Below are 12,562 nucleotides of genomic sequence, written 5' to 3' on the forward strand. Positions count from 1 at the left end.
ATCCTCCTGCTCTTGAGGCCGATTGGCTGGGTCACGTGGGCGGAGCCAAAAAAAGTCCCCCAATGAGCAGCTCCGTGGTCTGAAAGGGCAGGGAAACAGTCCAATGAGCATCACCGCAGAGGAGCCAATCAGCTAGATGTTGCTGGGGCCGAGGAGCCAATCAGCTAGATGTTGCTGGGGCCGCTGTGAGCCAATCATCAGCCGGCAGCTGGAAGTTTGCTGGCAGCTGGAAGTTTGCTGGGGCCCCTTTGGCTGTGGCTCTCAACACCTTGCCTGGAATGGCGAGCACCTGCTGCTTCCAGGCCCCGCCTGATGCTCCTCCTCCTGCTGCCAGCTTCTCTTCTGCCGTTGCAGAAAGTGAGGAGAAAGTCACGGCAGTCTCCCACCACTGAACCCACAGGGCCGCTCCACTGACCCCCACCTCCTGCTCCAGCCTTCCCAGCTCTCAGGTAAGAGTTTGAGGTCCTCTGGATGCAGGGAGTTGTCCTTTAAATAGCTGGACACTGATAAAGCACAGGACGATAAAAACAAACTCTGTTCTGAGCTCTAACAGCCCAGCCAACACGCACTTGAGAAGCTGTGAGGACATTTGTTTCTAAACCTTGTAATCACACCTGTGTGAAGGTGGGCTCAAGGACAGCTTGTTAAAACCACCAGGACAATCCTGCCTCACCTCCACCTGAAATACCCAGGGACCCAAAGCCTGGGCAAGGAGTCACCACTTTCTGCTTTTGAGGCTGCATCCCTAGGGTCTCCGGGCTGTCTACAATGTGCAGAGAATGCTATGCATCCTAATCAAAGCCCAGAGACAAGTTATGGAGCGCAGTGCCCCAGATGCCACTAGTGGGTGGGCAGCTCCCAGCCAGCACTGAGGCCTGACCTCTGCAAGTTCCCCTTCTCTGAGTCCTCGGCCTCATGGCCTTCTCCTCTCCACTATAGCTTGTCGCACTTTCTCTGACTTCTGAAGTCCTCAGACTATGGGAGTGACCATGAGGTAGCATCTCCCCCCACCCCAAAATAAGGAAATAGTATCAAAGTACAAATTAAACATATCAATTAGGTGGCTATGCTGCAACCAGGACACAGGCCTCCGATACTGGCCTTGTTAGTTTTGTTTCAATCAAACAAGAATGTGCTTTTGTTTTTGGATGGAGACTGGTTTATGTGAAATAGTTTAGAGTGTTGAAGTCCTCATGAGTCTAGACAATGAATGTCCAACGTAAGTGGAACTAGAACCTAAGTGGCAAAGGTTTCTGAGCATCTCAAGTAGCTCCAGTTGGTCCATGCATGTGTTAGCTTTCTATTGCTATGATAAAACACCTGGGATGATCAATTTAAGTGAGAAAAAGTTTGTTTTGGCTCATGATTCCTTTAGTCCATAGTTAGCTAGCTCTGTTATTTTGGGCCTGTGGTGAGGCAAAACATCGCGGCGGGGTGCAGGCGGCAGAGGAGGCTGCTCATACAATTGTGGCTGGGAAGCAGAGAGAATGGAAGAGACTGGGCTCCCAATATCCCCTTCAAGGACACATCCCCAATGATCTACCCTCCTTCCACTAGGCCTCACCTCCTACCTTCAAGAACAACCCCCAATGACTTAACTTCCTTCCACTAGGCCTCATCTCCTGCCTTCAAGAACACCCCTCCAATGACCTAACTTCCTTACACTAGGCCCTACCTCCTACCTTCAAGGACACACCCCCAATGACCTAACTTGCTTCCACTAGGCTCCACCTCCTACCTTCAAGGACACACCCCCAATGACCTACCTTCCTTCCACTAGGCCTCACCTCCTGAAGGTTCCACCACCTCCCAACAGTGCCACAGGCTGGGGAGGAAGCCTTTAACACACCGGCCTTCAGGGGACATTCCAGATCCACCCTCCCCCCTAAAGGCCTTAGCTCTATGAACTGCCCACTCAAGGCCTAGGACTCAAGAGTCACATCATCTTGCTTTCCAGCTCAAAGCGCTGTGCAACAAGCAGCAAGCCTCGAGGGCCATAAGAACAGCCACCAGTAACAGGAATCCCAATATTAAAAAGCAGATGTGAAGTCCAACCGCCTGGGGCTAATCTAAAGGCTGATACTCAAATACTGCAAGCACTGGAAGGGCGTAGATTTTATCACAGGTCATTAATTATGCCCAAACAATGACTGAGTTTTCCTCCCAACAAGGTGAGGAATGTGATGAGTGGCCCTGTCTGATCATTAAAACACAAGGTGTCCTCAGTGAAGAACCTAAAAGGAAAAAAAAGTTTGTGGAAGTACTGAGGTAAGGACTTGTGACGAGGGCTAGACTTTAATGACAAACTTTGATAATATGCAGGATCAGCTCGTCCTTTACCAAAGTCCGACCCCGCTAAGACGAGTTACCACTCTACTATGACGGATAGCCAGGCGAGATGCAGCACTGGCCAGGCAAGGGCCTCTCACTACAAAGCCACAGGTTGTTGGTCACCAGTCAGAACCTTGCCAGTGTCCTTCACTCTGTGGCTACAACGTCTTCCAACTCTGGTTGTTTGTGTTAAAAAAAAAAAAAATCTTAGGAGCATTTCACTGGGTGCAACCCTCAGGCTCCTCATCCAGGGTGAATGAAGTAGACTCCTGGGCCCTGGGACACTCCTGCTCTCACGCTGCAGCTCCACCCAGCCCAGCCCAGCCCCGCTGGCCCCTGCCTGACGCTGACCTTCCCATGGAGCATGCCACAGACTGGGAGCCCCCTTTATCACCCATTCTCTGAAGTCACACACACCAACTTACCTGTCATTAACCTTTCAGAAACTGGTCCCGTGTTATAGCCTATCATTAAAAGGCCACTTCTCACCACAAAGAATGGCCGTTGGAAATCTCTGCAGGAAGGGGAAAGGAGCCAAGAGTGGGCTGGCTCTGTGTCTGTTTAACGTCACACGTGCACCATTCTGGAGCTGCCTGGCTTCTCCCTTTGTCCCAGGACTGCAGGGAAAATTCCCAGGCTTCCTGAAGGTGAGACTCTCACCTATTAAGAAAAAAGTCTTACTTTATCCCAAGTGGGCCTGTGTCTGGAAATGCTCCAACTGCCTTAGAAACGTCCTTCGAATTCAAGCAGCAAGGTGGTGATTATCACCCTCTCTGGGCAAGAGGTGGAGTGGAGAACCTCAGCCACACAGGACTGAGATGTTTTCCAAATGCTTAGGGAAAGCCTCTGAGAATATAAGACATGTGACCACGAACAGGAATAAAAACAGTACACAAACTACCAAACAAGGAAAACTGTCTTATGATCAGCTCTGTCTCCTCCACATGGGCTGTGGATGGCTTGGTGTTCCTGAGTCCACAACTTCTACCCCTCACACGCCTGGAAAACCAGCCCTGATGGGTGCTGCTCTGGGCTCTAATAAGAGATTTTCTCTTTTGATCTTTGCTGGTAAACAGTCCTAACTCTGTAAAGTAAGAGCCAAAACAAAGATAACGCACAGATCCTTGAAGCTAGTCATCCAGACAGGGCTTTAGCCAGTTCACACATCTTACAACTCTGACACCTCCTAGGTGCTAGGATGTCACTTACACACCCTCCCCACTCACTCACTTCACCTGGATGCTGGCCTGTCCTCCTCCTCCTGGCATGCAGGAGCTCAGCCCTTGGGCTGCCTCCTGCCCTAGCAGTGTGGCCAACCGAGGATCCCTCCACCTGCTGTTTCCCATGCACCGCCTTCTATCCGTTCAGTCTTCTTCTACACTGTGGGTTGACAAGAGGCCTGGGTTCCTTCAAAGGTCACAGTGGAAGCACCAGAACTGGGCATTTTAAGACCTGAGTTTGAATCCCAGCTCTGTCCGTAAGTCATCAGCGTGTGCCCAATGTTCAAGGGGAGGGCGTAGGACTCTCCTGCAAGCAGTCCCAGGGAGTGGAATACAATGCCCTCCATGCCCACGTCTGCCACACTGCTGGGTCTCAGTGTGTCTTGGCCACTGGGGAGAGCAGGGTCAGCAACTTGAACTTTGATGTGTGAAGAACTGCACGTGGCAATGCACCTGCCCTGCTTTACCTGGCAGCTCCCCCCGTGGACAGCTGAATGTGGGTTAGTTCACACTGGGTTCCTCCATGCAGAAGGCAGCAGGGTGGCCCTTTAACCAAAGCTGGCCAGGGTCTCTGGGCCTCCCGAGAGAAGGGGGTTCTTTATACCACCCAGGGCCTTGCCACACGATCCACAAGGTGGGCTAACACTGGCTCACTTTATGGGATTGTTGCAAGGATTAAATAAGTGAAATTGAAGAAGCAACTGGCTGGCTGTATTCAAAAATCAGATTTGTTGTTACTTCCACTTTACAGCTGAGAAAGTCCAGGTAGAGAGATGGGCTGAGTAAAGACTTTTAAAAAGCTAGTTGCCTGGGAGTGGGTCCCAGCGGCCCTGACCTACCTCCAGCATCCCCAGCTGTGCTGGGCAGGCTGCTCTCCAGGCACCCACCCAGGAGCCCTCCTGGGCCCTGACACCGCCCCAGGCTCCCCTGGCCTGCCCTGTTCCCAGTGCTCCACTTCCTCTCTCAGCTGCCCTCCCCACTCAGAAGCCCCTCAGCCTGGAGACCCCCGTGGCTGCAGCCACCGGCCCCCCTGTCCTCTCCCTGAACGCCTGTTGGTTGGATGCTGCAGCTTGGGGATTAACCCCTGCCTTTCATGTTTCCTACTAGTCTCTCCTTCAATCTAGTTTCTGAGAGATTTCTCCTGCTCCGACCCTCCTCGCTGGATTTTTAATTGTATGCTCTCTTACGTTAATGGTCTCCCTCTCCCACACCGCCTTTAACACACGTGCACCATTCTGGAGCTGCCTGGCTTCTCCCTTTGTCCCAGGACTGCAGGGAAAATTCCCAGGCTTCCTGAAGGTGAGACTCTCACCTATTAAGAAAAAAGTCTTACTTTATCCCAAGTGGGCCTGTGTCTGGAAATGCTCCAACTGCCTTAGAAACGTCCCCCATCATCTCTTTGGGCGTCTATGAGAAACCGAATGAAGTTTCTTAAACGTTTTCTCCTGCTCTTTGTGCTGCTCTTGTTCCTCCAAGTTCTTTTTCCTGTTGCCTTGTCTCTCCCCGTGGAGGCTGCTCTGGGGAGTGAAGGGGCTTCTCCCGGGAGGGGCAGGTTAGGCGTGCCGCGCTCTCACCAGGGGCCCCCGCTGTGTCAGCCACTATGGGGCCTCACCCTGGAACCAAGCAGTGTCTCTAGTTAATAACAGAAATCCTCTGCTCTTTCCTGACTCCAGAGTGAGCCGGCTCTGTGCATGTCAGCCAGGGCTGCAGTGAAGGCTGGCTGCTCAGCATGGGGACTGCCTCCTTCTCCTGGGCAGGGGTGAAGGGTGATGAATGTGACCCGAGCCCCAAGAGATTTCAAATGCATCCAGTAAGAAACTTAAGCACAATGAGAAGTTTTTATTTTCTCCATTTCCCGAGTAAATATTTACAAGTGAAGACAGGGAGAGAGACCGAGAGTCTGAATGATCTTGCTCTTTGCCTTCCCCATCATGGACTCACATGCTGTGTCCCCTGGTTCCTGCCCTTCTAGTGCCAGAGGTGCAAACCCACCATCAGCCCCATCTCAAGACCGTGAGCTATCTTTTCACTTGTCAGGAGCTTGCTGACAGGGAAATGAACGCCCCACACAGAGAGCATTGCTAAGCTCTGACCTGCCCATCTGCGACCTTTCGGAGAAGCCAGGAAAGAGAAACAGGAAAGACGTGCTGGGGTGACCCCCAGGGCCTGCTCCACTCGTGAAAGGAAACTCCAGGCAGGGAGGGTCACAGCAGCCCTCTTGGCTGCCACTGCTTCAGAATTCTGTTCCCACAGTGAGGACGGCACAGGGCTGCCAAGCTCAAGAAGGGCCCATTCACCGGTTACCAAGCACCAGCCCGTGCCTCCGCTTGCCCAAGACGGAGATGGCTGTCTCCAGTCCTGCTTATTTAAGCTCTACGTATTGGAGCACAGAAGGCCTTTGAATACTCATGGCTTTTCTGTGCTCTGGTTACAGGTTACTGTGCTGTGCAAGAGGGGTCTGAAACTCATTTATTAAATATTACCAGTTTGAATACCTGTTGGAATTATCAGAAACAGACTATTCCACACCGTTTAGAAACTATTAAAACCTGAAGTCAAAGGCCCTTAAGAAGACAAATGCATTTACCCATTCTGTCCTGCCGCTGTGCAGTTTTAAAATGCCAAGGTGGGTTTAAAGACTTACTAGAGTAAAAACTACAGTTTTAAACTTTATTCCAAATTGACCCAATGTGTCTAGAAAATATAATTCTTTCAGGTTCCACAAGAGTGATTTTTACCAAACAAACCCTGATTATCCCAAAGAGGAACTGCAGGCATTTTACACGCCCACGGTGCACCGACACAACTGACGGACACTTACCAGGTTTTTGAAAAGCGCCGTCAGCTCCTTGGTAAACACGGAGAACTTCAGGAACGCACTCCCTAAATCCGGGTCATCTCTGCACACGCAGTTGCCACCAAACTTCTCCAGAGCCTGGGTGTACTGCTCCTCATTCTCCACGTGTGCTGCAAAGGCAGAGATTGTTAACACACGTGCACCATCCGCCCGCCAGCTTCCTCTCAGTCATGAAAGAAAGCGGACACATTAGCAGAATGAATCTCAGAGAAAGGTCAAGTTACAAAACAGGAAGAAATGCTGTATCAACAGCAACCCATTGTGCTGGCGACAGGTCCCAAAGGAGGAGCTCAGCAGACAGCAAGGAAAAGTCCTGTCCAGGTCCAACAGTCTGAGGCACATCAGGTGAGACTGCCATGTTTCCACGCCTCCAAGATTCCTCCTTGGCCCACAGGACAAGTCACAGGTCCCCAGACTCAGCCCTCTCCTAGAAACCAGGTAAGAGATGCTGGCCACTCTCCAGCCTGAAGCTCAGGTTGCCTCTTCAGAAGAGAAACACACTGTGGTCACTTCTTACCACAGGGACAGCCATGGCCCAGGCCAGGGCAGCAGAGGCCAGATGCCGCCTTGGGTCTTCTATGCACCCCCCCCCCACCCCTCCTGCAGGATGCTCATGGGACTGGCCCTGGGCCCCGGCATCTGGCTTTGGCACCTCTCCAGTCCTTCCACTGACATGTTACATTGAAAGTTCTCTGTCGAGTGTCCCCACACAGGGGAAGCACTTAGAGGAGAGGGTCCAGCTGTATTCTTCTTGGGCCTGAATGTGAGGCCCCGCACCTTTGGTGAGAAAAGCAGACCCTCAGCCACCTGCTGGCGTCTCCCTATCACAGGCCTCAAGGCAGCACCTTAAGGAATGGAAACCTGGACCTCAGGTCAGTCACCAGCCCACTTTCTCAACCCCTGCTGGACATCAAGATCACTCACGGGTCTTTCCAGAAGCAGTCGTAGGGAACCAGCAGAGCTGGCAGATCAACATGGGAGAGTGATGTCCTCACGGAGGGTGGAGGAGTTTTCCAATGAAAGTGTGATAGAACCACTTTCATTTACACGACCCCTGAGTTCTGGGTTTTCATCATTCAATTAGAAATCCTACACAACCACCTCCCAGGCGCGGTGGGCAGGCGGACGTGGCCTCTGTGCAGTGGCTCTCTCACTGAGGGACAGATCCTGAAGCCCCTCTGCGGCTCCTGAATCCTCCCTCAGGGAAACAGAACCACCGGCAGCCAACACCAATGCCCAGGCCTTATAACGGGGGCCAACGAGGGGCCAGCTGCTTATGGAGGACAGCAGCCTTAGACCCTGAGCCACTCCTGTGTCCCACGAGTGGATCCCCCCAGGGAAGCACTGTGCCCTCGACTGCAGAGACCTCTGGGAGGATCCTAGGGTGGATCTAGCAAACACAGGAGAAAATTAATGTCGATGTACAAGTCTCAAGCCTAATAAAAAACATTTCACTGAAGGGCCTGGGAAGGCTAGATACATTAGATGCATTTCTGAGATTATATAAACAATCAAACATAGACAGAAGCACAGCTCCTAAAGCACGAGGCATCAGAAAGCGGCCCTCAGAAGGTGCAGGCTCCAACTCTGTCTGCCCATGAAGTCCGTGCCCGCGGGAAGTCCTGGGCGCTCTGCAGTCTACGCTATCAGCCACGTGAAGGACAGGCCCCCCCTATGAGGTACGCACAGGCTGGGGTGAGAATCAAAGAGCAAGGCAAGGACGGTCAGCGCAGGACCAGCAGCATGAACAACAGGAAGAGCAGAGGCAGATGCCATTATATGGAGCGCAAACTTCACATCCAATTTTTCCAAACTTCAAAAGACTTATTCCTTCTATAACACTGATAAGAAATCAGGTCTCAAAGAGATCAAATGGCTTATCCCGGGAAGCCACGCTGGAGAGTGGCAGAGACCCAAGCGTGCCTCACTCCTCGGCCACTCTCCTGATCTGCCACACTGACAGTTGATTCACAGCTATGAATAGTTTTGTTTTTTTTTTTTTTTTTTTTCAGAGTAGAAATTAGAAGTTTATTAAAGGACAGCAGAAAAGACTTCTCCCGGAGGAAGAAGGGGACCCAAGAGGTGGAATCCAGCTATGAATAGTTAATCTTGCCAAAACCAAAGAACCCAATTTTTAGCTTTTTAAATTTTATTTCACAGATGGATCGATAATCTCTTCCATTTCTAACTCCAGAGCATGTGGTAAACTGAGAAGGGCAGGTCCTTTCAAACTACAGCCATTTTTCAATATCTCAAAGTTGGTGGCCCAGACACAGGCAGTCCCCGTATGGTTTCAGCCCGGAGCTGGGGCCACAACAGGTGGCGCTGTGCGGGAGAAGCAGGGTGCAACTCCACGCGGCTCCTTCCCGGGCTTGGGGCTCTGTGGGGTTCGCAGTGATGCCAACAGGGAGGTGGGCACTTCCTTCACAGTGCTGGTGCTGGGTGATGTGAACCCAAGGGCACAGCAGGAAAAAGGTGAGGCCCACGGGATCCTTGTGGCGCCCGTCTTCATGGCTGCTGCAGGTGGACCCCCAAGGGAAGGGACCCGGCATAGAGGCCTGCTAGGTGGCTTTGGCGTCTTCTGGTGGGTTTATGAATCATGCTAAGAGGTGGCTGGGATCAGCCTGGTTTTCTTATGGACGAAGTGGCACTCAGAGGTTATGCGACCTGCCCCAGATCAGAGTCCCCTCTCCAAGCACTGAGCAGACCACTCCCAGTCCCTGGTGACTACTGGGGGTCTTGCCCTCCCTACGTGGATGTCAGCCCACCTGCCACGAACATGACAAGACAAGCGTGGTTTCATGTTCCAGTTCCAAGAAACTGAGGAGCTTCCTGGACCCCTCCTTCTGGGGTCCTCAAGGGACTGCCTGGAGTAGCGCAAGTATCTCCTTTTTTAAAAAACTACTTCCCTTACGAATCTTCAAAACAATGTGTGAAAGCCCAGCAACCCCGAGGTGGTCAGTGAGCATTCGGCTTGGTGCTGTCCTCACTGTCCATCAGCGTCTCACAGACTCGCACTGCGACCCCTGCAACCACTACTTTCTGATGCTCCCACAGCCACAGCTTACATGAGTGGGAATGCATCATGCTGGTCCAACTGGGGTTTTTACTCACACTTTTCACCCCACAAACAGATTTAAAGTGTCTCACAGATGCTGTAAGTCCTGTGCCTGTCTTCCTGGGACACCCAGCCTGGTGCCCACTGTAGGAACAGCAAACCTCCCGCAAGTAGGTTCACCGACCCGCCAACCACTCCACATTGCTGGTGTGGTCCCTACCAGCTGGAGATTTTCCTACCAGAGAACAGAAAGTAGTTGAGTGTCTCTCTTTTGCCCAAAACAAACTTAAAATAGGAACCCAAAATAAACAGCTTGGGAATAAAGTTTCTGGAAAGATTCCAAACTGGGTCTATCAGCTTTTATTTACAGAGCTATGAAAGCTGTTCTCCCACGAAGGGCTTGCGCTCTCACCTCCCCCTGGTTCAAGTGTATCTTAAGCTCCGGTTCTTATTAATGATCGGTGCCAAGAAGCACTCATTTGGGAAGGACTCGGGGAAATCAGAATCTGAGCCACAGAGAACAAACCGCTACGAGATGAGACCCTGTCTTCGGTTCCATTCCAATACGTCCCTATCCTCCACCCCACATGGCCAGAAACCCGCTGCTCCATTCAAAGGATGAGCTCAGAGACTCCCACCTGGAGACCGCCTAGGAAGACAGCAAGCTTGTGCCCATGCTTAGTTCAGAAGTGGGGATTAGGTTTTGCTTTCAGGTATGCATTGGGTAGGCATTTTAGTTTACTTGACTGTTATTTTAAGAAATGGATATCAAGGAGCAGGCCTAGTGTACATGGTTTAAGCAAAAACTGTCAGGATGAAAGGCAGCCCTTCCCCCTCCTCTACGGGCCACATTCACACACACCTCTGACCTGTCAAGGTGTCCCAGAGCACAGGGAGGAAGCAAGCCGTCAGCATGGAGCTGCCAGAAACGTGCGTGGCAGGGTCCCCCACAGGCAACTTGCCCCCACGACCTCCACATTCACCTTGAACTTTTCACCTGTTACTCTGAGCCCAACCATAGGGTGACACTGTGTAGGGTGAGACCCGGGGACAAGCATGCTCTTTGGAGCTGAGATGAACACCCAGTAGAGACGTCAGTGAGTGCACCAGTCACCTGCAGTGTGCCAGGCGATGCACTGGGCACTGAGGACTCACATGCCACAAAGGGGACATTTGGGCTGAGGTTCCAAGGACAGGTAGGAGTTGCCAAATAGAGAAGCAACAGAGACAGAAACAGGAAAGTGCCAAACTCAGGGGAACACCAGGTGGGCCGTCGACCCACCTTTTTCAAAGCCCCTAGCTGCAGCCAGCAAGAGGCTCTCAAACCATCACGGGGCAGCACAGATCTCTTGTCCCCACCTCCTTGGGGGCCATCCATGCCTCCTGCTGGGTACTTTCAGTCTAGAGATGCTGAAAGGTGACCCACCCAGAGTCCTCTCTACAGATAATCAAGCCAAAGTTCAGAGAAGGTGGCAAGTGCACCCAGGTCACACAGCTGGTTTGCAGTAAAGCTGGAACAGAACATGGATTTCCCAACTCCAGTTCCTGACTCTATCCACACCAGGGACGTTTCTTCATTTGCCTATCGCGTTGTCACTATCCATGGCTCGAGGCTAAGACAAATGTTACAGCCGTCCAGGAAGCACATGTGCTATCAGCCGAACACCAAGTGCTATAACCTGCAGGAAAGCAAAAGGGGTGACCATGCACCCCAGCCCCGGTGGCCACCTGGCCCAGTGTTCTTCCCAGGCTCCCTCCAACCCGTCTCCAGGCCAGACAACCAGCCACCTGGGGTCCAGAGGGCAGAAACCATCCCAGGCAGGTCTCAAAGGCAGCATTCAGAGACTAAGCTCTCCATGGTAGCAGCACCAAACCCCAGATGACGTGACAATTAACATTCACAGTGCACCACATGTACACAGGGTGCTCTGCACGGCTCAAGGTAAAGGAGCTCACCCCCCTCCAGCCGGGGGCCCTGCACACCACTGGTTTCAGGGCTGGCCTGTGGCACACGATCGTGGGAAAGCAAGTTCTTACAGTCCAAGATAAACCCATTTCCTAACAGGGTCTCTTCTCCTGGATGTCCCCTGGGAGAAAGCCATTTCCAGACTTCATTTCTGCAGTCATGCCAGAAAAAAAGTCTCCCAGCTCACAACATGGAGAGCTGTACTAATCTTAACTACAGTCATGCCACTGGATAGACCCCCTCCAGAAACCCACCCTAAGGGAGTAATCAAGGTGGTCAGAGATGTGTGTACGGAACCATTTACAAAGAGCAAAAATGGAAAATGTAAAAAGCTCCAACAATGTGCTGATGGCTACGGAACAGTCTAGCCACAAGACGGAATATTATGTCAGCTCTTAAAATCACGATATGGTCAGCCCAGAATGCCAAGTTTTAAAAAGGCAGGATCCAGGGCTGAGTTTTGGCTCAGCAGCAGAGTGCTTGCCTAGCACACATGAAGCACGGGGTTCAATCCTCAGCACCACATAAAAATAATTAAATAAAATAAATGTAATGATGTTTCCACCTACAACTTAAAAAAATACAAAAGGCAGGATACAGAATCAGACATTCAGTCCCAATTTTGTAAAGTACACAGAAGAGGCTGAAAACCATTCACCAAAATGCTCACAGTGGTGGTAAAATGGCAGCCATTACCTGCCAGCAGGGGTCAGGTGTGATCTCGGAGGTGGGTGCTTACAGAAGAGGAAACAGACTCTGAGAGAGAATCATCAGCCCAGGGCCATGCAGCTCGAGGTGGGCCCAGACCAGGCTCGCCCGCGCCTCTCCTGGTCAAACACGAAGTGAGACGTGGCCATGGCTGGTGAGACTTTGTTCCAATGCTTCCCTGAATTTTCTAAATTTTCTTAACTAAGCTCATAGTATCTTTATAATAAGAAGTTAACATAAAGAAGTCATTGTCACCTGCAATGGCTAGATCGTGTTAGTTCTCTGCCTGTGCCCCCTGAGAACGCTGCAATCTGTCTCTCCCCACCAAAGCCGCTCCTAGATGAGCTCACGCGAGCAAGGAACACAGAAAGGACCCAAAGCCTGTCTGGGGAGACCAGAAGCACCCAACTGCAGGGCTCCCA

General features: G+C 51.6%; 1 protein-coding gene across 10 annotated transcripts in view; it reads right to left on the minus strand.

Annotated features, from left to right (window-relative positions):
- Positions 1-12,562, minus strand: part of Asap2 (ArfGAP with SH3 domain, ankyrin repeat and PH domain 2) — a 130,573-nt gene that overhangs the window by 79,309 nt on the left and 38,702 nt on the right. For all 10 annotated transcript variants that reach the window (XM_048804844.1, XM_048804838.1, XM_048804843.1 and 7 more), the window contains exon 3: positions 6,373-6,518. In XM_048804844.1, the coding sequence (XP_048660801.1) occupies positions 6,373-6,518 (146 nt within the window). The remainder of the gene's footprint in view (positions 1-6,372; positions 6,519-12,562) is intronic.

This window comes from Marmota marmota, unplaced genomic scaffold, assembly GCF_001458135.2.
Source record: "Marmota marmota marmota unplaced genomic scaffold, marMar, whole genome shotgun sequence".
Lineage (NCBI taxonomy): Eukaryota > Metazoa > Chordata > Mammalia > Rodentia > Sciuridae > Marmota > Marmota marmota.